Here is a 26,163-nt window from a genome sequence, read left to right as displayed (position 1 = left end):
TGTCATTCAATCAGTTATGTTGTTTTTAATGCAAAGGTGATATAGTTGGAGAAAAAAATGTCTTTGTCATGACTACTTGACATTATCAACCGGTCTTGACAGTGTAATGACAGTCTTATGCACATCTTGTCAAATTAAGTGTATTAAGTGTAACAATATATAATTAATCTTGTTATAACATGACACAATGAGTTATCACATTATGATGTGAACTGTTTTATGTTATAACAGTATAAATTGTACATCAATAAGCAAAAACTTTTGTTTTCTTGTTATAACAAGATATTTTCATGTTGTAAGAAGATATTGTCATATTATTACAAAATAGAAACCCATCACATTATAACAAGAAATTTTTGTTGTTATAACAATATAATTATTATATCTTATAAAAGTTTCATGCTATACAGTAGTAATTGACTGTTATTAATGGCAGCTTGTTTTGTTACAATGTCATAACAAAAAAGCTTTTCTTGTTTGAACAAAATAAACGATCACATTATAACAAGATTATTTTTATTGTTATAACTTGACATTATAACAATGTGTTATTGTTTTAACTATATAACTTATCACGATGTTTTATGTGACAGCAGAATACATTGCATATTGTTAAAACAGCAAGAGTTTCTTTTTATAATGTTTGAGTAATATAAGTTATTAAGTTATAATGTGAAATGGTTTTGTTATAACAAGATGAAGAGTATATTGTTAGAAAAGTTAAGAAAAGTTTCTTGTTGTAATATGATAAGTTTGTATGTCATAGTAATGTGAAAATACTTTCTTTTTCTGGCGTGGCAGCCATACAGTTATTGTGACGGCCTATATAACACAAGGAAGTTTGAAGCCCATTCAGTAATCTAAGAAGTTACGGTACACTTTGACATATGGCTGGAAATGCTGTAGTAGAGGTACTTTATGTGGTTAATAGACAGGATAAGACATGCAGAAACACTGGTATGGTCCTTGAATCGCTCCATATTGCTCAGGTCAAGGGTTTGGGGGAGAGGAGCTTTTCCCAGCATGCATTTCACTGGTCCATCACATTTACACACACATTTAGGATGGAGCAGAGCTGAGGTCTTTATGCTGTGAGGTGACAGTGCTAACCACTGAGACACCTTCATGTGTCATTTTGAAATGATCACATGATGCTGACATTAGGGTTACTATTCCAGTGTGAACCCTGCCCATATACCACACATACATACCATATACTATTACTGGCTATAATATTTGTGTTTTGTTTGTTTTAAATAAAGATAATAAAAAAAATGTTCAATATGTATCGCTTGTCTTCTTTTGTTTTGTTTTTACGAGATGTCATAGTCTTCAGACAAGAATGCGGTCCTCAGAATACTCATACTACTGAACAGTAATTACAAAAAACTCACTCTCGTCTATTATCTTAAGCAGTATGCCCGTTTGGTGTGTATCCATTGGCTGCGTGCCCATTGGCTTGGCTCTTGACAGTTCCACTACCTGACTGGGTTAAAGGTGCATTCTCTTTGTCTGATTGGCTGGCGGCCAGCCTATCACGCTGCGCCTTTGCAATGATCAGGTTTCTACGGTGATAGAACAGATAGCCCGGCAACAGGAAGCCAGTCAGGGAGAAGATGAGGAGGCCCAGATTGATCTGTTGTAAGACAAGAGACAAGTCAGTGCATGAGACAAACCTGTTGTAAAACCTGTTTTAGGTCACTCATTCTCGAGAGTTGGAACAAATTATGTCCTAAAAACAAAACAAAACAACAAAAAGTAAAACATAATTATTACCAACACTCACATTTTTTGTGAACATTCATATATTCGTATATATGAATTATACGTAATTTATGAAATGGTTTGCTTTAATTTTTTACATTTCTAAACTGCTCTTCAAACAAATTAAAAATATGTTAAAAGCCTACAAAAACGTGATTTAATCAGGCACAAAAAGGGTTAGCTATACCTTAATGACGCCTGTCTCACTTCCTGGTTTAAAAAAGGCACATGTACTGCTCAATCACTGGTAAACTTTTTTTTTTTAACACCTAACAGAGTTGATTTGGGAGTTGACATTTAATTTAAAAAAGTGGATCTCTATGTGGTTGGCCTGTTACAAGGATTAATAGCCACAAGTTTGATGTTAAAAGTATATTTTCCTGCATAATTGAAAATTAAAACCCCCTCAAAGTATGGTCTTGTCCCAATTCTCAAGAATGAAAGTTGTATGTTTTATATTCCTGCCTTCTCTTTGATTGTGTGTGCACATGCTCCTTACCCAGTAAGGATCTCCCTTCAGGTGTCCCACCATCAGAATGAACAGCGGCTGTTGGAGCAGGGCAAAAGCAGCACTGATCATTGACTGCATGCCTGTCAGGGTCCCAAAGTGGTTGGCTGGATATCTAGAGTTGGAGGGGAGACAGAGATGATTAAAAGTCATCAAGAGAATAAAAAGAAATCTGAAAGATCAGTCAAAACATATTAAAAGACCAGCGTGTATGATATAGTGGTCTCTAGCAGTGAGCTTGCGGATGACGGGCTCAAGACGTGGGAGACCCCATATATGATGCTGACACTAATACCTTGGAGGTAATGTTAATAAAGGGTTTAAAGCTGCACCATTAAATGTTTATATTAAAACACAATGCTTATTTTCAGGTGATAATACACTACTTGTGAAGGTTATATTCCATTTCTGCCAATAAATCCCCTTTAAACTTAGCAAAAAGAGAGGTACCTCAGAAGTATGGTTTAGCAACGTGAAAATTAAAATGCTTGACGGACACATTTACATCTGACCAAACCCAAATACCAAGGTGCAGTAACACTCTACAAACAGACTTCTTTTCTGTTAGTAAACCTTATGACATTTTTGTGGGCGGAGCCTAGGTGGAGGCAAAATAATTCCCTAAACATGTTAGCTAAGATTAGCTAACATGTGTTGTTGGCTTGTTTCTTAACAATGGCTAATGGAAATACAAGTGTAAAAGGTAAAGGCATAATCTGCAACATTTTCCTAAAAAAAAAAATGTACAGACTGAGACCCGTAATCCCTTTTAATCATTGCTTATGAACCATTAGAGGAACATGATGGTGGCGGTACCTGCAGAGACTCTGCCCCCTGCCTGTATTTCTCATTATTTTGCTTTGCTCAGTACGCTTTACCAACCAAAACCTCTCCATTCTGTTTAATAAAGAAAATAGGGGTGAGAATCTAACAGCTTTCTTATCATGTTTAACCTTAGTTGTTTTCTTTTTTTTTTTTTTTTTGACTGGCAACTGGTATATGCTAAAATTTCAAATTTGAGCCTTTGCTACTTTGATTCTGCCACCCCAACAACACAGCAAGATGATTTTCTTTTGGTTATGCAAGCTAAAACAGTTTCCTTTGTTTCACTTAAGTCTAATAATGTGAAGTAATAACGACGTTCATTTGTTACACAAAACCATCTAAGAAGTCATCCTTAGAAACTGTTTGGAAAAGGGCATGCACTTTCAAAAAACACTTGGCAGGTGATTGGGTGAACCATCTGTTTATCACATCTAACACAAGCTAACTTCAACCAATCAGATCAAACTCTTGCTGAAGCCTGTCAGAAGAAGAGTGAAAACATCTTTTCCATGTGGAAAAACCTTCATGCTCGTTCTTTGCTCTCCTTTCAATGAAGAAATACTCTCCCGTTCTGACATAACTGTTGCTATTACAGTATCTACCGTTAACCTCTTCAGGAGCCACCTCCTACAATGCTAAGTGGGTGCACCATGTTTGACACAAATGGATAACTTGAAACCTGGCAAGATGGATGTTTGCGTGATCTTGCAAATCCAGCTGCCTCACCAGGTAGCCATAAACCTTGAGAAGAGAAGAAAAAAAATGTGTGGACTTTTGCCACCTCAGCTCTTTAGCTGCTAAATACTCCACCAGCTACCTGCTAATTTTATGTGTCAGCCAGTTGGTATTGGGCAGGTGGTGTACAGTGAGTATGCCAGAGTGTTTTCGTTGAAAACAGTTGCCTCCATCTGGCGAAAAGTGACAAAATAAGCTGCAAGATGCTAAAAAGTTCTGTCGGGCTGAGGGGGATAACAGAGTAAGGCTCTCCCTACAAGCAACACCTTTCACATTATGCATAGTAATTTAAGAGCCATTGTTAATAAAACTATGAATAGTACAGCTTTAAAGATGTGTTACTCACACAGCAGCATAGAGACCTCCACAGCAGGAGTGGATGAATCCTCTCACTATGGTGTGCAGAACAAAGGACACCATCTAACAGACAAAGAAAGCCAGAACAACAACGAACATGTCCATAAATGATCGTCAAACATGTCAATGTCTTTCTTTAACTGTAAACAGTATTCTTCTAACCTGTACAGGCAGGTTGTCAATCAAGGAAATTATTCCAAAGGTGACCAGTAGGATGTTGGTGAAGATGAAAGCTCGCATGGCATTGGTCAGTTTCTGGATCTTTCTGTCTCTCTTTGGGGGATCTGAGTGGCTGAAGAGGACAAATGTCAAAAGAGGCATACAGCTGAGGAGAGGGTCTGGATGTTACAGGAGTATCAAACTATCCTGTTATAAAGAGGACTGGATTTTGTACTTCATGGTCAGTATGGAGAGCAATCAATTAGTCTTTCAGACTACATATGGCAAGTGAGGATTAAAGTCCAAGATCAACTAGAAAAAAATCTGTAGAACACTTCTGAAGGCTCATTTATGCTTCTGCATGTTTTCTGAAATTTTACGGATATGGACGAAATGGAGCAGTACCAAAGGTATCCTAGGGGGCAGTGTAGCAGCATAGCCAAAACTTTGAGTGAGAACGACCACAGGACACAATGAAAAGTTTTTAAAATGAGGAGCTGAGTTGGCAATAACTGACCCTTCGCTAAGCCCCACCTCCAAACAGCAACTGTCCAATCAGCTTAGTAATGGTAATTAGAGCTGTCAAGCTTTGCATCTCTTTACATATTGACGCACTATGCAGGAGGCTCTGAGAAAAGTGATATTATGTGTTTCTTGAGTTTGGACAGTGATGTCTTTTTTGTAGTCTCTCAAAAACATGAAACACAAGAGCTCAAGTGTGGTGAGTGGATTAAACTCTGTCTTCATCTGCCCCAACGTAAGCTGCAAACGTTAGCATGTCCAGCTAACTAGCTGCAGTAATTTTACCTCCAGCAAACTTGTTAGATACCACTGCATCTGCATTTCTTATGTGGGAGGGGTTCAATGTTAGATCTGCCACTGTTATCATGAAAGTTTGGCAGGTGTAGCTACGGCAACTAAGCGCAGGGTCAGTTGTGAGTTAAGGGTCAGTTCTGGTGGGTTTGCAAAAGTGGACCTGTGCAGAACTCCAGGTTATATCATTTGAAACAGACTTAAACATTTTCAGGCATAAATGAGCCTTAAACCTTGTCGCTTGTCTCCCTGACTGCTATTCAACATTGTACACCTAGCAACACAATGCCTAAACCTAAAGAGAAGTCACTGAACCATCTTCATACCTCTTTTCTATTTGTGTGTTTGCATTTTCTTCTTCACAGTCCTTCATTCTCCAGTCCATGATGTAGCCAATCAAAGGACAGGTCAGTAGACACAGCAGCTGCATTGTACCAAAGATAGACGAGTAGAAACCAACTGGGGAGGAAATGAAAAGACAGAGACAAGTCCATTGAAAGGCATGTAGCAGAAAGAAGTAGGAGTAAATGTTAGACAGATCAAGGCCTCTACACACAGTAGGTTACGCACTGTCGGGGCTGTGGTCAGGATTTTAGAAAATACTGGAGTCTTGAAACCCAAGAATACAATTCAGAGGGAGTGATTTAGCTTGAAAAAACCACTGGATATGATAATACTGTGTATGCTTTTAACTGTAGATTGTGAACTTTTCATTACGTTCCCAGATTTCTAGAGAAAATGCCAGAGTTGAGACCAAGTCATTGTTTTGCCGGTCTAAGTCTTAAGTCTTTGCACTCAAGTCCCAAGTCAAGACAGGCAAGTCCAAGTCTGAGCCCTATACAAGTCAAAATGCATTCTTCACCATATGTATATGCAAATTGAAATGTCAAATGAAGCTGGAAGTTGTTGTGTCTCCATCTGTAACTTTTGACTCTCATGTTTTGCATACTGCAGTTCAGTTTTTGTTGTTGCCCTTGTACTTTTTGTACATGAACAATGTTTCCTTTGGTATAATTTTTTTCCGGGTGGAGCTCAGTAACATAACGTTAGTTCTTCATGGTTCTCTGCTGCAACTTGATTGGATGGTAATCTCAGTTGAGTCAGGAAATGCAGGCAAATTAATTGATTCATGGCAGACTTTTTCAAATAACATACTTTTTAATCAAAAAATTGCTCAAGTCTAAGCGAAGTCAAAACTCAGTGGTGTAAAAGTTAAAGTTGAGTTGAAAGTTTTTTTTGATTTTGTCAAGTTGAGTCTAAAGTCATCAAACTGGCCACTTAAGTTTGAACTGAGTCTAAATCCTATGACATCTCTGGAAAATACTAAGGACAACACTTCTAACTTCGTTTGACATTTTATAGTTGCACAAAGAATGGTAAGTCTGTTGATAAAATGGCGTTACATTTAGTCACAAGCATATTATGACTTGTTTAGGACTCAAAACTAAAAGAATTAAAAGTCTTGAGACTTACTTGTGACTTTCAAAACAATGACTTGGTGCTACCTCTTTCAAGTATGCACACAAAATACAAGTGGTAGAATCAGTCAAAACATTCTCCAAAGGTCTTTAAGACCCCATCAGCCCAGTAGACAGTAGTCACATGAGGACAACCTGTCCACTCTTGACATCCTGACTCATACCTTGTTCATTCGCCTCCTTCTGCAGCTCGTCTGATGCTGAAAGAGGAAACAGCTGCAGGTCAGGGATCACCACAGATGGTTTAACACAAATTCTATTGAAACATTTAATGTAATACACAATATTAGTGGAAACATGCCAGCTTATGACAATATAAAATGATTATAATAGCTTCACCTATAACTGTCTTCATTGATGGAGAAAAAAATTATAATTATTATTCATGTAGGTTATCATTCTTACGGTTAGGGTCGCCATGGGTGACCAGGAACTCCAGCATCTTGTTCATAGCACCCATGAAGAAGATGAGCCTCAGCTGGGTCATCGCCATGGTGATGAGACTCCACAGGAAGATGGGAGAACACATGGAATGACAGAGTGGCACTGAGCCTGAAGACGGAGAGAGAGAGAGAGAAACATATCATGTGTGAAATCAGCCTTTAGATCAGGTGGAGAACTACACAGGGAGTCAGGCAGTTCCCAAGAACTCTGGGAGTTCAGCCATGTTGTTACAGTTCACAGGGAGGTCAGGTTCATGGTAAATTCCCTGAATGCAATGTAAAAATTAGTTTGCACGGTTTAATGGCATTTTACAGTGTTTGTAACCCTGAAAGACCTGGAGCTGGTGTTATTAACATGCAAAACTTGACTTAATGACGGCAACTGATTGATCAGTGTCTAAATGTTCATTGAATCTGTATGCCAGCTAACTATATATTGTAGTTTTTTTCCACCAGCCCAGTGAGGAACCAGTTTGAAACACTCCCAGAGACAGAAGACAGTGCGAGGCAGATGGATTAGACTAGTGCATGACGCACGTGATGAGTGACACCTTCAGTTGAAGCCTCAGGGAGTTTCACACTGCACTACAAGAACCAGTTTCACTAAAAAAAGATATTAGTATGGGAAAAATAGTGGAATTAATGAGACTTTTGCTGTTGCTGCTAGTTGTAACTGTTAGTAGTAGCTGTAGCAGGCACTGTGTATAACAGAGGTACTGTGTTTTTCACCCAATACAATACTAAATGGCCAAATTAAAAATTCAAAAATATCTGGACACTGGTGGACTCAAGGGGCAACTGTCCCCCTGGTGCAGCTGTGTTAAAAAAAAATGCAAAAGTGCCCTCTTGGACGCCCCTATCGTAAATAATACATGATTAAGTGTCCACTAAGGTGCCTTCCAGTGGAGAAAACATAGTGATGTCCACTCTAGGGTGTCCTTCCAATGGTGTTAATGTTTTAGAGTGCCCAGTCCAGTGGATAAAACATGCTAAAATGCCATCTAAGGGCTTCCTCTGTGGCTAAAACATGATTAAGTGCCCTTCTGGTTGATAAAACATAACAAAATGCCCTTCAGGGTGCCTTTCCAGTGACTAAAACATGTTGAAGTGTCCTCTAATGGCCCCCTCCAGTTGATTAAACATGGTAAGGTGACCTTTAGGGTGCCTTTCAATTGGATAAAACATGATGAAGTGCACCAGTGCAGTGGCATATGGCTGTGCTCACCGCTTTGCACCAGTGGGAAAACAGAGTGCTTGGAGTCATACTGTATAGTGTGATATTCAGTTTCACGGGCCTTTACACCATGACAAGAAGAACGGATCTGATAGAAACTAAAGCTGTTCCGATACAGTCTTGTCTTTCTTGATACCAGTTCCAATACCTGAACTCTGAGTGTTGGCCAATACCAAAAAATCTCAAGATTTCAGTCCACTCAGTAAAGAAACTGTTTCCTTTTACCCCAACCCCCTAAAATTTCAGCCCAGTCAAGTGCAAAATCACAAGAAGAAGAAGAAGGAGGACAAGTTAAAACTCTGGGTCTTACCTCAGATCGCCACAAAAACAAACCAATTCAGAAGATAAACTTTGAAATAAGAGTGTTCATAGTCACAATTCATTACAAAGATTATGTACAATATATGTATAAACAGGGTGGTACTGTGGATCAATCAGACAGTAACAGTCAGGTTTGCATTGTTGGCTTTAGCTCCGCAAACATACTGGAAACTCTGGAGGAAACTGGATTATTCCTCCTCTCGACACAGACTCCAGATAGCAGGCTTGTGTTAAAAACAAGCCGGCAACAATAATGCAGACTTTGCAACACAATCGGATGAGGCCCCCCAAAAATGAAGCTCCACTAACCATAAAATTTAGCAATTTTTTTTTTTTTTTACCCAGAATGGTGAAGAAATGACTCGCCCCACTCTGCCTCTGATTGTTTCACCCTAATAATTTTACCCTAATCCTACCCAGTTTCAATCCTGAAGTCTGAACCTGCACAAACCAAGCAACCCACTAACAAAGACAGTGAGTGCTAGCCAATCAGAGTAGGTCAGGACTTTCCTCTCCTGGGGAAATTTATTTTTGTGTGTGTGTGGGGCACTATTGAGAAGTAGCACGGTCCTGTTTCAGGGCTAATAAATGACGTTGCAATGGTGCATTGACTCACATACTCGCCAATACCCAATCTTGCATTTTAGGCCGTCTTGGAGGCATTTTCCAGTACTGGTATTTGTATCAGAACAACCCTTGTAGAAGCCTCACACAAATGTGAAAGGCATTATCCTTATACCATGCTCACTTGCCAAAGAAAAGCCCATTAATCTATATTTACATATCTAAATCTAAAGTTTTGCACAAGCAATAACTGTCTTCCCTCATTACCATCCCATAAATGTTGTATGCAATGTAATAGTTGTTCACCACCCTTAGATACGACTTGACAACAGGTCTGTCTGCTCAATTCATAGAAGCTTTTGTCTCAGCTATGAGCCAGAAAGCTAACATTATGCTAGCAAGTCAATAACTCTGCATACAGTTGACAAACAGTGAATATAATTTAACTGTGTGTTTATCTATAAAACTAGCTAGCCATCAGTAATAAATGTAATTACAACAAAAACGTAATATTAGTCATTATGTTCCTTACCCTGAGTTGTGCTTGTGGAGTTTGTCTGCTCAGGTTCTGGCTGCTTGGCTCCCATGGTGTCTTCCATGACAGTCACGTGGGTGACGTACGTCTCTCCAGTCATCTTGTCCTCTGTCACAACCCCAGTCATCTTCACCTTTTTGCTGCTCAGAGAGGAGAAAGAGACTGAATGCATAATAAGACTAAAATAACTCCAGGCCCTACCTAATGATAATACAAATGGACAGAGAATCATTCTCTACATATGTCCCCTTATTTTCCCCATTTGGAGGAAATGACAGGAAAGTGACATATCTATGACCGTTGCGTTTTTCAGTCAAGTATCATTTATTTGATATGACGGGAAAATTTGAGCTGATTGCCAGTGAGATGAACGGTCAGGAGGAAGGAATTATCCTCTGATGACCAGATTTTCAACTTTCATGTCAATCTAGCCAATAGTTGTCTGGTTATCTTGCTCTGCATTGTTTGCTCATGGTCCTGACTAGTCCAGCACATGTCCCTTGTGTATTTCCTAAGTGCAAATGTCTATCAAGCCTGCAACAAACAATCATGCTGGAAAAATATCATTCAAAAGATCAAACTCTCAGCAATTAAATCTTGTACCAGGCCAACCTCCTAATGATTAAATTTTACATTAAATGAAGATGTCTTACAGAGTTGACAAAATGTTCAATTTTTTTCATTTCACAGCACAGTCATAGTGGGCAGTCATTTTACTTTTTGAAGTGTCTCAGAGTTGTGTTAAGCAAAATACACATTTTTAAACCATAATTCTTATTCAGCATTGATGTAGAAGGACTACAGAGTTGACATGTTATGTTTGAGACACATCTGATAGAAATATTATTTCGTGAATTTGTTGAAAAATAAAAAAATTACCAGTGCCTGAGCCATATTCCCACTTTTTTTCAAACCAGGAAGTGAGACAGAGGTCCTTATGATGTAGCTAACCCTTTTTTATGCCTGATTAAATCACATTTTGTAAAAATCTGACAGAGTCGACAGAAATCTGGGACACAACTGTAAAGGGCCAACAATTTCATAAAAAAGCAAAGCTGATTATAACAGCACTTCAATGTTATCAGAGGCTATTATTAGTTTTAGATTATTAACACATTTTTTAATTGTTTAAAGTTGTGAAATCTTGTCTGGGACAAGGCTGTTTTCTGGCACAGAGCAAGTTTAGAAATTAAGATATGAAAGCAATCCAAAGCATTTTATAAATTACACATATTTGTTATGTATATATAAATCCTTAAAGAATAACTTTTCACTGAAAAAAGTGGAATTTCTGTGTCGGTATAATACTTTTTTTTAGTTTTTCTTTGATAGGACTTGATTTGTCCCAAGTCTCAAAAATGGATTATGTATATACTCCATGTTCTGTGTTTTCAGATTGTCTCACGTGATCATGTCAGTCTACCTGCCTGATTCCTGCCTCTGTCTCGGTCTGTTAGTGAGTCTTCAGTAAACTGACCGTATTCTGTTCCAGTTAGCACCACAACTGTGACAAACACAGCGTGGTTTTCACAGCATACCATCAAGTCAGTGTTGTAAGCTTGACATGTCTGCATATGTGACTGAAGTACAGTATAAGACAGAACAGCGAGAGGCTCAGGACCTACATGTCACTCATGTTTTACAAACTACATGTATCTGTATTTTTGTCCTCATATTTTTTCCAGTGATCATTTTGTCAATGAAATGTATTGAAACGTCCTATTATTTCATGGATATATTGTAACAACAATCTGAAGGAAAAAATATTGACAACAAAAATTAGAGTAAAATCTCTGTTCATTTAGCCCTGATGAGTAAAGTTCAGACAAAATAGTTGGCTCTGTTTGGGTGGACAGATGACTAAAAATACAGTTGTAAAAATTGTGCTAAATTATCACTATATATTAATTAGTCCAGCCCATCCTCACCTGAAAAACAGACGTATAGATTGTCTATACAAGCAGCATATTACGACCAGACTTGGAGAGAACAGGATTATGTAATCAGGATACAAAAAAAGGTGATTAAAATGTTTCACTGAGTGGAAATTTCAACATTATTTTGTCTTTAAATCGGGAAAGAGGAGCAACATCACAGTACAGTGACAGTTCTTCCTTTAGTTGTAAAAATACAGTCATCATCCTCGAACTCTTGTACGTCTAAGCTAAAGAAATATTTACAGGTCAGTCCTGCTGACGTTAGCTACATATAAATCCAGTTAGCTAGTTAACCTGTCAGGGACTGCAGCTGATATTGTGGGTACAAATAGAAGTTTCACACCAGAATAAGTTTATGTCAGTTTACCTGAAGCCTGAATAGCATAACATAACTTAGCAATGAATGTTTAAATGTCCATAATTACACCTGTTAATCTAAATGTGCATTTATTTTGTACGTAACAAAGTAAGGAATATCTGGACAAACAGTTAATAAATCTAACAAAGATCATAAAATGTTAAGATTATGTTTAGATAATCCAAAAGTCACTACAAGTAATCAAGTTACATTGCTTAAATATTGTGATACTTGCATTTGGTCCCTGACTACATTTTTTTTGAACAGGTAATTAGTGATTGTATTAGAATACCCTCCCAAGATTATACACCCATATTGTTATTGTCAGGAGGTGATCTCTGCTGGCCGTAGTAATGATGACAGGAGCACAGGGTGAAATCAGGTGAGGTATAAAGGGAGAGAGAGAGGTGGGCTGGATGGATGTCTCAGACAAACAGGACTTTGACTCAGGAGACTGGGATTCAAGTTCTGTATCAAACCAATAACATACACTGAGTTATTTAAAGTTTTTGGTTTCTGACTATGACTTCCATCATGTGAAATAAACACCTTTCTTATTTTAATCCAGACCATGATCTCTTCCTAAACCTAATCAAGTAGTTTTGATGCCTAAACCAAACCAAACTGCTGTTATCCCTTCAACCACATGTTTAATGTCATGTAACTTAGGCCACGTGACTTGTGTTATAAGGATATCCATAAACTGGAATTACTAGAATTTCTGAGAGTGTAAAATCTTTCTCAGTATCATTTCATATTCATTAACTGACCACAGGATGTAGTGTGCGTACTGACGTGTATCTGACGTCTTCAGGTGCAGGGAAGGATTCAGCAGGCCAGTTTAAGAAGCAGTTGAGGAAGACCATGCAGGCCATACCAGACCAAACCCACATGATGACACGGAACGACACGCCAAGGTCATAAATCACCTGAACACAGAGTTATGGTCTGTCAGCTTTCTCCAGCAAATACACATTTGTAACTATTGAATAACAGATTAAGAACAAATGGCAAAACGTGACTGAATATTTCACAATAAAACTGAACAAGCAAGTTCATGATCCTTAACAAGTATTTTTTGTGATTATTGTGTCACATGACCAGTGAATCTGCATTTTTACTTTTAGCAGCAGTTAAAGTAGACTTGTGGATGCATGCATGTGTGCGTGTGTGTGAGAACACCTTGACAGCAGGGAATGTGACTGCTGAAGAAGCATAGGAGCCGATCATCAGGGACAGGATCGTTGATCGTATGTTCCCAAACATGTTAGGCAGCTAAGAAGACAGAGAGAGACAGATTAAAGAGACAGGAAACTTCTATGATGTCAAACCAATAAATGAACCATGAAACCATTGTCATCAGTCAACAGGAAATGGAAATAAACAAGACTAGTACAACACTGGATCCCCAGTGTTGTACTGTACAATGTGCTCCTGAGGATGTAATTGAGGACAAGCCACATCTATTAATTTTGAAGGATCAACGGCCAATAAGGAAACTCCAACACTGACTACGGTGAAGATTCATCACTCAGTCAGTCAGTAAGTTGGGGTCAGACTTTTGCACTTACAGAGGCCCCTTTGCTGCAGTCCAGCCAAAAATAAGCTCCTGCACCCTGTAAACACCAGGGTTAGGTTTAAACACTGAATGTTTTCAGTCCAATGACCTCTGACCTTTTTCAGGCATTTGTATAATACAACATGTGCAAAGTAAAACAAAACAACAACAACAACAAGAAAAGAACAGATGGTGAAGCACCTACTGCAATGCCACTACAACTGCCAGATACAACCAGTGGAGCAAAGTTTTGAATAAATCACCCATTCTTCACCAAAAACTTTCATTTCAATACAAACACTCTAATTTCAATGTTTAGTAAAAATGTATTAAATGTAAGGATTTATATATGTGAAATATATATAAGTAATGAAATGTTATGGGTTTGCTTTAATTTTGTTTTTTTAATTTTTAAACTTGCACTGTGCCAGAAAACAGCCTTGTCCCAGACAAGAATTAACAACTTCAAATAATTTAAAACATGTATTAAAAGCCTTTGATATCTAAAACTAAAACCTACTGATAACATAGGCATAAAATTGTGCTATTATAATCATCTTTGTTTAAAGAAGATTATTTATGAAAAGTCATGTCCCAGATTCCTTTCAAATAAAAACCTGATTCAATCAGGCATAAAAAAGGGTTAGCTACATCATGAGGACCCCTGTCTCATGTCCTGGTTTAAAAAAGGTGGGAACACTGCTCAAGCGTTGGTAAACTTTCTATTTTTTTGACAAATTCATGAAATAATGTTTAATAATAATATCAGATGTGTCTCAACCAAAACATGTCAACACTGTAGTCCTTCTAAATCAAAGCTAAATAAGAATTATGGTTTAAAAATGTGTATTGTGTTTAGCATTAAGAGAACTCGGAGACACTTTTAAAAAACCAAATGGCTGGTTCAATTTCTTATATTTAAAACAAAACAAATTTAATAAAAACTGTTGACAGTCGAAGTCTGCGACACTCATTTGCACTTTAGTGGATCGTAACATATGAGGTATAGAGTTAATCTGCAGACGTTGTAGTTTAAGATTAGACCAGACTTTTCTATAGGTTTTTTTTTAACCTTGGCAAAGACCAAAATATAGCCTGCAACAGACGAGGTAAACTTTGCTTTTAGCCTAGCAGTTGTTGATCACTAGCAGTCGCTATAAAACAAGGTTCAAGGTTTTTCAAAAATTGTTGATCACTGCAACCACAAGAGGTCCTTGAGCATACGGTCATAAATGTGCAAAAAAAAAAAAAAAAAAAAAAAGAAAAAAAAAAGGCTAGACTGATGAGTCTATAGCTGTTATGAGCAACACTATCAGTGAGTCAAAGTCACCAGCAGGTGGCGCTACTGCACTCTTATAAACACAAGCTTCTCATCTGAGTTGAAAGTTGAGCTGACTACACACATGTGCATGTACACATTGCACGCATGCGCATAGCTCCTGTGTGACTGTCACCCATCTCTTTGTCATGACAGCTTGGCGTGTGTGTGTGTGTGTGTGTGTGTGTGTGTGTTTGTGTGTGTGTGTGTGTGCATGTGAACATTCTCTGACTATGCAGATGGTAAGTTTTGGTGTGTGCGTGCGTGTGTTTCACTCTAACTATAGACTCGGCTGCAGTGCTGCCAGTCACACTGCACCCTGCACGTGTCTCTGATCACACTACAGGCTTCACACTCACTTTCAACTCACTGCTCATATCAGATATTTAGGATGATTAATTTTCTCCTCTACAGTGTCACCAACAGTATATACACACCAGCAGGAGCTGAGGCCATGTCAAAAACACACGTACTGACAAAAAAAAGTCTGATTTTCATACCTTACACAAACATTGGATGATTAACACTACGGGTAGTGTGTTGTTTGTTCCTGAGGGTGACACTGGGGAAAAGGTCATGAACATGAATGAATGAATGAATGAATGAATGCAGCGAACTGAATGGAAATCAGCTTGTTAGACTGTGAGACATCTTGTGGGGAAAGTTCACAGTTTGTCCTGCTGGTGGCACCAGAGGAAAGAGCAGTTAATTGAGCGCTAGAGAGTGTGTCAGACAGACAGCGTGTCAGACAGACAGCATGTCTGAGGGCCCTTTCACACCTGCCTTGTTTGCTCTGTAATTTCTGGCTCTTCTGTTCTGATCTGAATAAAAATTCTTGGTGTGAAACCTTCACCACGGGGATCATTGGAACACTCAGAGGAAGAAGAGGAGCGCTCAGCCCTGATCAAACTGAAGCATGGCTGAGTTTTTTAGGGTTTCACACCTAAAAGTCCAGACCAAGGTCAGAGCCAAGGTTCAGATTTTTGAGACACTGCACGATGCAATTATCCAAGTGGACTAAAGAACTTTACATGTCATACCTACATCCACTCATCATCTATGTGGGCTGTGTCTCTGTATTTGACATTGATTGGTTTGCAGACAGGCGTGTGTCTGACGTTGGCATGTTTACAATTTGGCAGGTAGCCTGACTTCAGTGGCTGTTTATGAAGAGAGATGAATGAAGAGATTTACATCGTTGTCACTATATTATTATAATAGCGCTACTACCAGCAGGACTAAAGTGAAACAACAAACGAAAACTCTGTCTCCATCTGCTCAAACATAAGCTGCAAACATTAGCAGGGCCAGCAACTAAAGTTAGCTTACTTCTCAGCCAACATGCAGTAGCAGTAGCTTACATCAGCCAGCTACACTTATGAAATCTGCTTTTGAGTCATTATTTTAGCCAACAAAAGTCACCATCATCAGCTAGAAATGAGAAGCTGCTTTTGTTTACATTGCTATGGAGTCAAGGACCTCATGTTTCAACAATTACTCCCAATTTCAATGTTAAATCTGCCACCGTTATCACCGTAACCTGCATAAATGCAGTGCGAGAGTGGAAAGTTTGACAGCCTTAGCAACAGTAACTAAGGAGGATTGTTTTTTCTTATTTCGTAATTTCCTGTGATTGGTCCAAACCAGTTCTGACAGGCCATGATCAGAACTGGAAAAAAGAAAAACAACGAAGACTAAATGTTTAATTGACATTTGGTCCAACAACTTAATAAAGTTGGAAAAAATTCACAAAAATCTCAACACTTTTCAACGAAAGACAGATGACAGACAGAGGAACTGATCTGATTTGACACCGTCAGACATACGTCCATCCATAAACCAATCAATTCTATAGTAAAGGGAGAGTATGGCATAAACATATTTGTAGATGCCACATTGGCCTTTGGATCATAGGTCAATGTTACTGCCATATTGGTCTTGGCATGACTGACCTAAGAACAAATACATATGACTGGAGGAGGTGTGAGTCAGCTGACATAGATACAGTTATTACAACAACAAGCCGAAGCTGTCAGTGTGGCCTCTACTTATAATATGCCTTCTGTATAGTGTGCACTTCTTTAATGCGTTTGTCAATGTGACAGCAAAACCAACTGAATCAAATGTATACAAAGAAACAGAAACATAAACCTTAGTTTGAATTTTCAGGTGTGAAAATGCTCTTATGAATGCAGATCCAACTTTTTCCATGTTCAAATGGTCATTTGGATCAAGTGACAGCCCCAAATTTTGAAACATGCAAAATGCTAAAATTCAACGTAACATAGCACAAACAGTAAACTGTAACATTATAAAAGGTAACATCAAACTAATGTTTGCTAATGTTAGCTTATACACAACCAAGTAACACTGTAGTTGTAAACTAACCGACTAAGGAGATATTGTGTACTCTGGTTGTGTGTTTTTTTGCCGTCTGTGTTATATCAAAGGTTTTGATCTGACAGAGTCTGCATTCATTGGATAAAAGCTGCCCTACTGTGAAAGGAACCAGGTTTAAGTAAAGTGAGAGTTGATTGTGTTAGCTGGAAATGTATGAGCTTATTTGACCTTTTGAGTTAATCCTACAGATGCGCCCAGTGGGTATGTTGTTTAGTTACACTAAGTAGTTTGGAGTGTGGTCACACTGTGTTCTCAGGCTTTCAAATGAAATCTATGGACAAACACAACTCTAACACATCTACATTATAAAACAGATACATTAGAGGTTTTGTGAGATCTCATCCTGAACTCATGCTCAACTATTTCTGTTAAACATTGTTCAAGCAAATAAACACACTCATGTTGCCTGCCCCTTTTCCTATTGGTCTGTCTGTCTCTCTGCCCGAGTCTGTATCTACGTCAGCTGACTCACTGTTTTTATTTTGCCCATTCTTTGCCTTTGGCCCCTGCATTTCTATGGATGCATCCCAGGTCTCTTATTTGTCGTTTCCTCGATCCTCAGCTCTCAGAAGTTCTTCATCGTCGGCCATCTTGCAGGCCGTCCCAAGTCTCTTATTTCTGCTTGGAGGATGGAGGATGGATCCCTGAGGAGCAATGAGCAAGGATACACAAGAACAGACCTCATGGAAGTCACCTGACCGGCTGACACACTGATTCACACTGGCTATTTACTGATTGGACGCTGCAGCTGATCAGACTGATCTGATCAATCAGAACATGACTGGAGTTTCATAGCAGGGTGAAGACAATTGATGTATTAAACAAAAGTGCATCACTCCCAAGATTCACATTTAATTTATTTCCTGAATCACAGTCTGTGTTAACTGCATGTCTGTGATGTTCATATTTTGGTTAATCTGCAGATCTGATGGGCCACTTCTTAAAAATGAAGTTTATGATTAATAGTGGATGGATCATGGGTGGAAGTGCCTCTCCACCAGGAGAGAGGCGGTGCACAAGTGGCACCGGAGCTGCGAGCAGGGAAACGTCTGCTGCAGCTTCTCTGCTGCCGCTGTCATCACAAATGGACGCTGCTTCACTTGACGCTTCAGAGAAAAGGATGTCTCATGTCTCTTAAAACAGATTTCCTTGTGTCCTCTCTTCTCGCTTGGATTCCTCGTGTCTCTCCATGAGTCCCCAGTGAGAGGGACTAAGATGCGAGGAGAGGACGCAGGTGAAGGAAGCAGTAAAGCAATTTCAGAGACCTTGGACGTACCCTGTGAAGCTTTGCCATTCTTCATCTTGCCACCAGACACACCTGTCCCAGTCACCTGACTCTCACACCCACCTGCTCACCTGTGTCTCATTCTCCAGTCACCTGTCCGTCTATACCACACCCTTGTTGTCAATATTACGTGGTGCCTTTGTTCTTCAGATTTTTTTTTTACCTGAACCCAAACCTGAATCTGATAAAGGCATAAAACAGGGACAGTCGCTCAAGTTTATGTTATGATTGATTGACTAAATGCACGCAACATTTTGCTCAGCTTCCATTCCTGATAGGATTTTTGTTAGTGTAGGAGCACCACAGTGCAGATGAAGTATAAGAACAGGAGGAAGATGTTTCATTCTGGTACTAACTCAGTGTTTATTTAAACATTAGATTTGTTTCCAGTGTTCAAAAATATGTAGACATAATTTGTTCATTTTTATTGTTTCATATTTTATGCAAAATATAAAATGAAGTTATTAATAAAATGTTTTAAAAGTTGGTACATGAATTATTAAAAAAAGGAACATGTTAAATTTTTGCCTAAATGTCTGATGTACCTGTGAAGATGCAGAGTGTAAACTGGAAACTAAAGGCCATTTTTATCTTAGCCTGGATACATTAGAACGGCATTTCCCTGGTGACCCACTTTTTTAAAAATGACAAACCATTGCAACCCAATTCACCGTATCAAGAAAGAAGAAGAAGAGCTCATCTGCGCAGAAATGAATGTTCCTGACTATTTTTACTGCCCTTCCTGCATCACCTTATATTATCTCAATGTTTTACTGAAAACACATGTTAAAACTTATGAAATGAGAAATAAATGCATTTAGCAGATCATCTCATGGTTTTTATTTCCTCTTAAAACAACATTTTAGCCTAATTTATAAAGGAGACCAAATAAGTGCATTTAGATGGAATTAACTCTCTTGTTTTTTTCCTCTCATCAATAAATCATCTGTAGCTTTATTATAACTGTACCGCAGACATAAACTTAATTAATTTGCAGAATTTCCTCCACACCTTTTATTTAATTGAAGACCCAAATAAAATCTCATGTGACCCATCTGTGGGTCCCGACCCAGTCTTTGGGAACGACTGTATTTGAAAATAGCAGTTAATTAATTCTCCAAAACATTCATATGTGTTTCCAATTAAAGGGTTAAGCTACTGACCTTCTCTTTTACTCACTGTGTGTGTACCCTGTTATCTCCAAGTTTCCATCAGGTCCAGCACTATTTATCTTTATTTAGGAAGTATGTGAGCACATTACAAACTAAAATAATTAAGCTAAGTTATTAAAACTTAATTTTGACATAGGGCCTCAATAAACAGGGGTAAAATTTAACAGAATAATGCAGAAACCACAACAGTTATTAAATATATTGTATTAAAGTGGTAAAAAAAGATCAGATCCAGCTTTGAGAAACAGTAGTGATCATTTTAATGTAATGTACAGTAAATATGTTGATGACCAAATATCGCCTGTATGTTTGAGTCTCTGTCTCCTGTTCTCAAGTTCAGCTAATGTCACAGCTCTCTACTTTGACTTTCTCTCTCCTCAGTAATATTTCCATGTTGTTCCACTGCTGTTTTTCCATTCTTATCTGCCCTCCCCTCTTTTCCACAGCTCTCCCCCCACCCTCTCTTTCCATTAGTTGTTCCATCTGTTCTTGCCATCAGTTCCCAAAGCCTGCCTTTTATCATTCTTTCTTTGCTTCTTGTGCACAGCTGTAGTGCGTGCGGAGTTTGAGAGATGATCCAAATATAATATAACATATCAACTTGAGGTTCTCTCCAGAGTACCAATCTATTCCCCAATATACATGCATTCAGTAAATGTGTAGTGGTGTTCTAGGGATGGTAATGTCCAATCCATTCACCAGGCAAACTGCTGATTTTGTACAATTCTACAAAAAACAGAATTATCAGTGCCAAGTATTTTTTAAAATTGAATACTAATGTTTTTCCAACTCTAGATTGGTAGCTACAGTTCAGTAAAGGTTAGGAAAAGATCAAGGTCATGGCAAATAAGCTATGGCAAAGCTAAAATGAGTGTTAGGAAAAAAAGGGTTAATGGGTATAAACTACTTCTTGTACTGGCACTGAACATTGACACATGATGTAAATTATGAGCTGTGGAATCAATCAACATGAATGTAATTCTTAGGATAATATTGGTCCTGAGTAAAATATCTCAACACCCAACACTGCTAGTTAGCAATGCTAACATGCTAAGATTGAGACCATGGCAAACACTATACCTGCAAAACTTCATGATAACTTTGTCATTGTGAGTCTGTTCTCAGTACAGTTTCTGTGAGCAACAAGAATGGAGCCATGTGGACTTTTCAGCTTTCTAAAAATCTAATAAAGCCAATACTGACCCCTGCGTAGATCACTGGAAATAGGAGATTTTAGGCTTAAGCTATTGCGTGCAGAAAGCTTAAAATACCACTGGTGGCTCAGGTCAGTCACTTTATTACAGAACAAACTGCCTTATACACTTTGACCAGAGGTGAAAAAGTTCACACATTCTTTAATCAAGTAAAGTGAAAAAGTGCAGGCCCTGAAATCTACAAGTAAAAAGTCGACCTCTAAAGGACATTTCTATTGGCTGTTTCTATGTAAAGCTAACTGAAGCTCACCTTTTCTCCATTTTAGGCCCCTTTTCTTGTTTCTTTCAACTTGTTACACCTTTTTCATCTTGATACGTTGTTTTCACACTGATGTGTGTTTTATGTACTTTTAAATGTTGTTACATTTTTCTTTGTTTTTATTGTCTGGGCACATCTTTTACATTGTTTTTTGTCTTGTTACATATTTTACACTGTTTTTTGTCTAGTTATGTTTTCTACACAATGTTTTGTCTTGTTACATCCTTTACATTATTTTTGGTTTTGTGTCCTTTTTTTGTCTTGTCGAGCCTTTTACACTGTTTTTTGTTGTCTTGTTACATCTTTTTTGTTGATTTTTGTCCTGTTGTATCTTTTTTTGTTGTGTTTTGTTTTGTTATGTCTTTTATGTCATTTTTAGTCTTATTGCATCTATTTTGTCTTGTAACATATTTTACATTGTTTTTGTCCTGTTATGTCCTTTAGTCTTGTTTACGTCATTTTTTTCTCTTGTTATGCTCTTTATTTGTCTAGTTGTGTAATTTTCAAGAAATGAGCTTTCCTGTTATTATTGTTGTTCCATCCATTTAGGTTGAAATCAGTCTTGCTGTTGAGAAGGCAGGACACAGTGATGTAAGTAGTTTTTTTGTTGTTGTTGTTGTTGTTGTTTTGAGTAGAAAGTACAGATGTTTGGATTCAATTGTAGGGAGTGAAGGTAAACAAGTTGTCAGAAAAATAAATACTCAAGTTATTTCCCACCTGTGAGTTTGACAGGACCAGATGTGTTGACAGCTAGTTAGGTCAGCTGGGAATGTACACTGTTTACCTCAGGTAGTTATGTAAGAGCTTATCAACAAGATAATATACAGCACAAAAGACACAAACACACACACGGCAGACGAGAAGTGACAGCAGAGAGACCAGAATGACCATGTCAAGGACTTGGTCTAGGTCAGGAAGTGGGAGAAACAGAGAGAGAGAGAGAGAGAGAGAGAGAGAGAGAGAGAGAGAGAGAGGTGGGGTTGACGGGAGGACAGGGCCGTGGGAGGGTGTGTTGACCACCCATGTTTTTGATTGGCTGAGAGGCCGCAGCAGAATTTAGAACAAGAGGAACAGCATGTGCTTTCCAAAATACACACACACACACACATACACACACTGGTCCAACCCACGTGCAAACACCTACATCCACACACACTTACAAACACACAGAAACACACACACACAGGAACACTGATATGACTGCAGACAGGTGGACTGGACTCAAAACAGTCGATTCACAGTCAATCACTATGGACCTTTTCATGGTAACGATATTGACATAAAAAAGAGGCAAACACAAGTGTTACCAGTGACACTAATTAAGGTCCTGTTCCATTTAGTGTAGCAGAACCTTTCCAGTGAACCAACACGCACAAAAGCAGTGCTGTGAATCAATTTAAACTGAATGGAATGGAGCCTTATTCAGTATCACTGGTAACACCTATTTCATGTCGAAATGCCTGTTGTGAAAAAAGTCCATGTCTGTAGGTTGAACCCTGTGAGCATTTACACATCTGGCCACGCCCCCGTCTGTGATGTCACAAACAGGCGATTTCAGTTTGACTGATAGAAAGATGGAGAAGTGGGGATGTAGGCTGTCCTAATGACCCAGCGGTCTTTGCAGTGTACAGTGTGGCTGCGACATCCTAGGTTCATGTCCAGACAGCAGGGACCTTTGTCCTGTGTCCCCGACTGGACGTCATGACGTTCAGATTGCTTAGCCCTGATGTTGTACATAAACTCCCTGTCTGCAGTGCAGGACATGGACCTTGAGACAGTAAACATCCGAGGTGTGGACTCAACTCAACGGAGACACAACTACTTTCACACATTCTTTACTCAAGTAGAAGTACAGATACTTGTGTAAATAAAAAGACTGGTAAAAGTAAATGTACTGATTCCCAACTTTACACTTTCTGTCTGTTTTATCTTTTTCATATTTTTGTCTCGTTACATCTTTTACATATTTTTACATCTTGTTATGTCTTTTGCTTTGTTTTCTTCTTGTCACATTTTGGTGCGTCTTTTATGTCGTTTCCATCTTGTTATGTCTGTCGTTATGTATTGTTCTCTTATTTTTGTCTCGTTACGTCTTTTTCATTGTTCTATTTTCATTACATGTTGTTACGTCTTGTTGCATCTTTTTGGTCATTTTTGTCTTGTTACATCTTGTTACATCATGTTGCGTCTTTTTTGTTGGTTTCATCTTGTTGCATCTAGTTACATCTTGTTAAGTCTCTCTAATATAGTGTACATTTGAACTGATATTGATTTTTTTAGGTGCTGCTGACCCTGTCCACAGCACGACATTGCTTATCTTCATCTACTGTAATACACTGACTGGATCTCGTACAGCCCCACTTAAAAACAAACAGAACTGTTCCCATTAGTGTTGTTGCAAACAGAGCTCCTCTGTTGAGGATGTCTCCTGGAAGCCTCCCTGTGGAGGTTTTCCAGCCATATATTGAGAGGAGATCCCCGGGCGGACCCAGACCACGCTGGAGGGATTATATGTCCCTTGTGGCCTGGGAACGCCTCAGGATTCCTGGAGGAGTAGCTGGAGGAAGCTGAGCTGGAGACAGACTTCACCTCACCTGCTGCCACCGAGACACACAGGAACTTTGTAATACAAGGATGGGAGTATATATAGTAGTATAGAAGTTTTGAGAAATGTGAGGATCTATCATTTAAAGTAACCATCCTCAACTTTCGGTTGCAAACACATTGTTGACACTTCTAACCTAGTTTGCAAATACAGTCTGTGTATGTGTGTGTGTGTGTGTGTGTGTGTGTGTGTGTGTGTGTGTGTGTGAGAGTGAATCATACTGTGAGTGAGGTGAAGGTCAGGCAGATTCCTCCAAAGCCGTTGAAAGAGACAGCGAAGAAGATGAGGACAGAGAGCACTGATGGAAGACATGGAAATGAAGAAGACCGTGAGCTACAATCAAACTTTAAAGGTACATCCAGTTTTTTTTTATTATTATTTTTTCATTTTATGTATATACATATATATATATATATATATATATATATGTGTGTGTGTTTTTCGTTTTTCTTTTTTTACAATTTACAGAGCCCCAGAGCAGCCATAGAAGACAATATAACATTCTTAAGAATTCAGACAAAATTGTATTTTGAATTTTGATTTTTACTCTTCAATTCTACTCAAAAAATATATTTGAAAGGATCAAACTTGTAACAGGCCAACCTCCTATAGATTAAAATTTTAATTACATGGGAGCTGACATCTTATGGTGCTGACTAACTGTTAATTTTTTTTCACAGCACAGTTGTAGTGAGCAGCCATTTTATTTTTTAAAGTGTCTCAGAGTTCTCTTAATGCTACTGAAAATCTACATTTTTTAAACCATAATTCTTATTTAGCTTTGATTTGGAAGGGCTACAGAGTTGACATGTTATGGTTGAGACACAGCTGATAGAAATATTATTGAATGACTTTGTCGTAAAATAGAAAGTTTACCAGTGCTTCAGCAGTATTCCTGCCTTTTTTAAAGTAGGAAGTAGCTAGAGGTCCTTAGGGTATAGCTAACCCTTATTATGCCTGATTTAATCATGTTTTTATAAAAAAAAACAAAAAAAACTGAAAGAATTGATGGAGATCTGGAGCACAACTTTAAAGGTCCAACATATTCATAAAAAATAGTTTGTAAAACAAAGATGATTATAACATCACATTTTTATACCTGTGTTATCAGCAGGTATTGTTAGTTTTAGACTTTATATATATATTTCATAAATATAAATCCTTAAAAAAATCACCAACAAAATAGAATTAATGTTAGTATTAATCATTTTTAATGTGTGTTAGTGTATGTTTGTTCTCGTTTGGTCTTGATTTGTCCCAGTTCTTAAGAATGGATGATACATGTACATGTATTGCATTTTTTCCTACATGTAGCCCTTGAAATACTATTGTTCACCCACCAGATACAGTTCATTCATGTTTTAATTAATTGATGTTCACAAGATAACTGTATATAGAGGAATCCAATTCCAACGTTTTAGATATCAGATTTATGATGTGAGATAAACATCTCAATTAAATGGCAGATTTTGGCCTATTTGAATCCTTTGGTTCATTATAAATCTTATGGTTAATTTAGGATTGTTTCACTGTAACAGCATAATAACTGTTGTGTAAAAACAGTGTTTTTAATGACAAGTGTATTTATGAACTTGTAATAATGCTGAAAGGTAAATAAACTAAAGTAAAGTAAAGTAAAGTAAACTAAACTAAAGTAAAGTAAACTAAAGTAAACTAAACCAGCCTGTCTGGAGCCTCAGGTGCAGTACACTATGTCCGACTTGTTTTGTGAACCCACATTTTATTACCTGTGGATACACAGTGGGTGTTCGTGGATTAAGACGTGACTTAGTTATATGCTGATAGTCTACATATTTGCTCAGTGCAGGCCTCGTTACGGTGAAGCAATTGATGCCAAGTTCAGGTTGATTTTATAGTTGAATCCCAAACTTTTAATGTACAGTTGTTGCACTGACAGGTAGTTCAGAGCATCAGTGTGTATGAACATATAGGTGTGCAGTCAGTTTATACTTGAAACCACCAGGGGTCTCATACAAAGAAAGTTACTATATACAAGTAAAAAAAGGGGAGGGGGCTTGGTGCCATAGATCTGAGGTTAAAAGTGAGGATAGTTTTCTGTAAGAACGTTATCTTAGGCATTAAAAGAAAGACGATGTGGACTGGTGAAATCTTGAGCTGCACCAAGAAAAAGGGATGTGCAAGAAGCTCTGTAGCTTATTATAAACTTGTGGACAGTGTGTACAATGTTACACACTTGGGTTGAAATGTCCAGCAAGAATATATATATATACACCAAACTGTCAGCTGTCTGTAAATCAGATATTCTGTGGCTCGACTCAGCAGATTAGCAGTCTGAACAG

General features: G+C 38.1%; 1 protein-coding gene across 3 annotated transcripts in view; it reads right to left on the bottom strand.

Moving 5' to 3' along the window:
* Nucleotides 1-26,163, bottom strand: part of slc43a1b (solute carrier family 43 member 1b) — a 36,508-nt gene continuing 10,345 nt past the window's right edge. For all 3 annotated transcript variants that reach the window (XM_084746906.1, XM_084746915.1, XM_084746898.1), the window contains 11 exons: nucleotides 24,064-24,140; nucleotides 13,214-13,306; nucleotides 12,827-12,960; nucleotides 9,734-9,876; nucleotides 7,045-7,191; nucleotides 6,804-6,839; nucleotides 5,488-5,620; nucleotides 4,352-4,481; nucleotides 4,179-4,252; nucleotides 2,264-2,387; nucleotides 1-1,636 (listed from right to left, as the gene is read on the bottom strand). In XM_084746906.1, coding sequence (XP_084603032.1) covers nucleotides 1,409-1,636; nucleotides 2,264-2,387; nucleotides 4,179-4,252; nucleotides 4,352-4,481; nucleotides 5,488-5,620; nucleotides 6,804-6,839; nucleotides 7,045-7,191; nucleotides 9,734-9,876; nucleotides 12,827-12,960; nucleotides 13,214-13,306; nucleotides 24,064-24,140 — 1,319 coding nt within the window. In that variant the 3' untranslated portion in view covers nucleotides 1-1,408. The remainder of the gene's footprint in view (nucleotides 1,637-2,263; nucleotides 2,388-4,178; nucleotides 4,253-4,351; nucleotides 4,482-5,487; nucleotides 5,621-6,803; nucleotides 6,840-7,044; nucleotides 7,192-9,733; nucleotides 9,877-12,826; nucleotides 12,961-13,213; nucleotides 13,307-24,063; nucleotides 24,141-26,163) is intronic.

This window comes from Lutjanus erythropterus, chromosome 3, assembly GCF_056507025.1.
Source record: "Lutjanus erythropterus isolate fLutEry1 chromosome 3, fLutEry1.hap2, whole genome shotgun sequence".
In the NCBI taxonomy this organism is placed as follows: domain Eukaryota; kingdom Metazoa; phylum Chordata; class Actinopteri; order Lutjaniformes; family Lutjanidae; genus Lutjanus; species Lutjanus erythropterus.
Note: the sequence above shows the minus strand (reverse complement) of the source record. Positions and strands in the feature narration are given on the sequence as shown.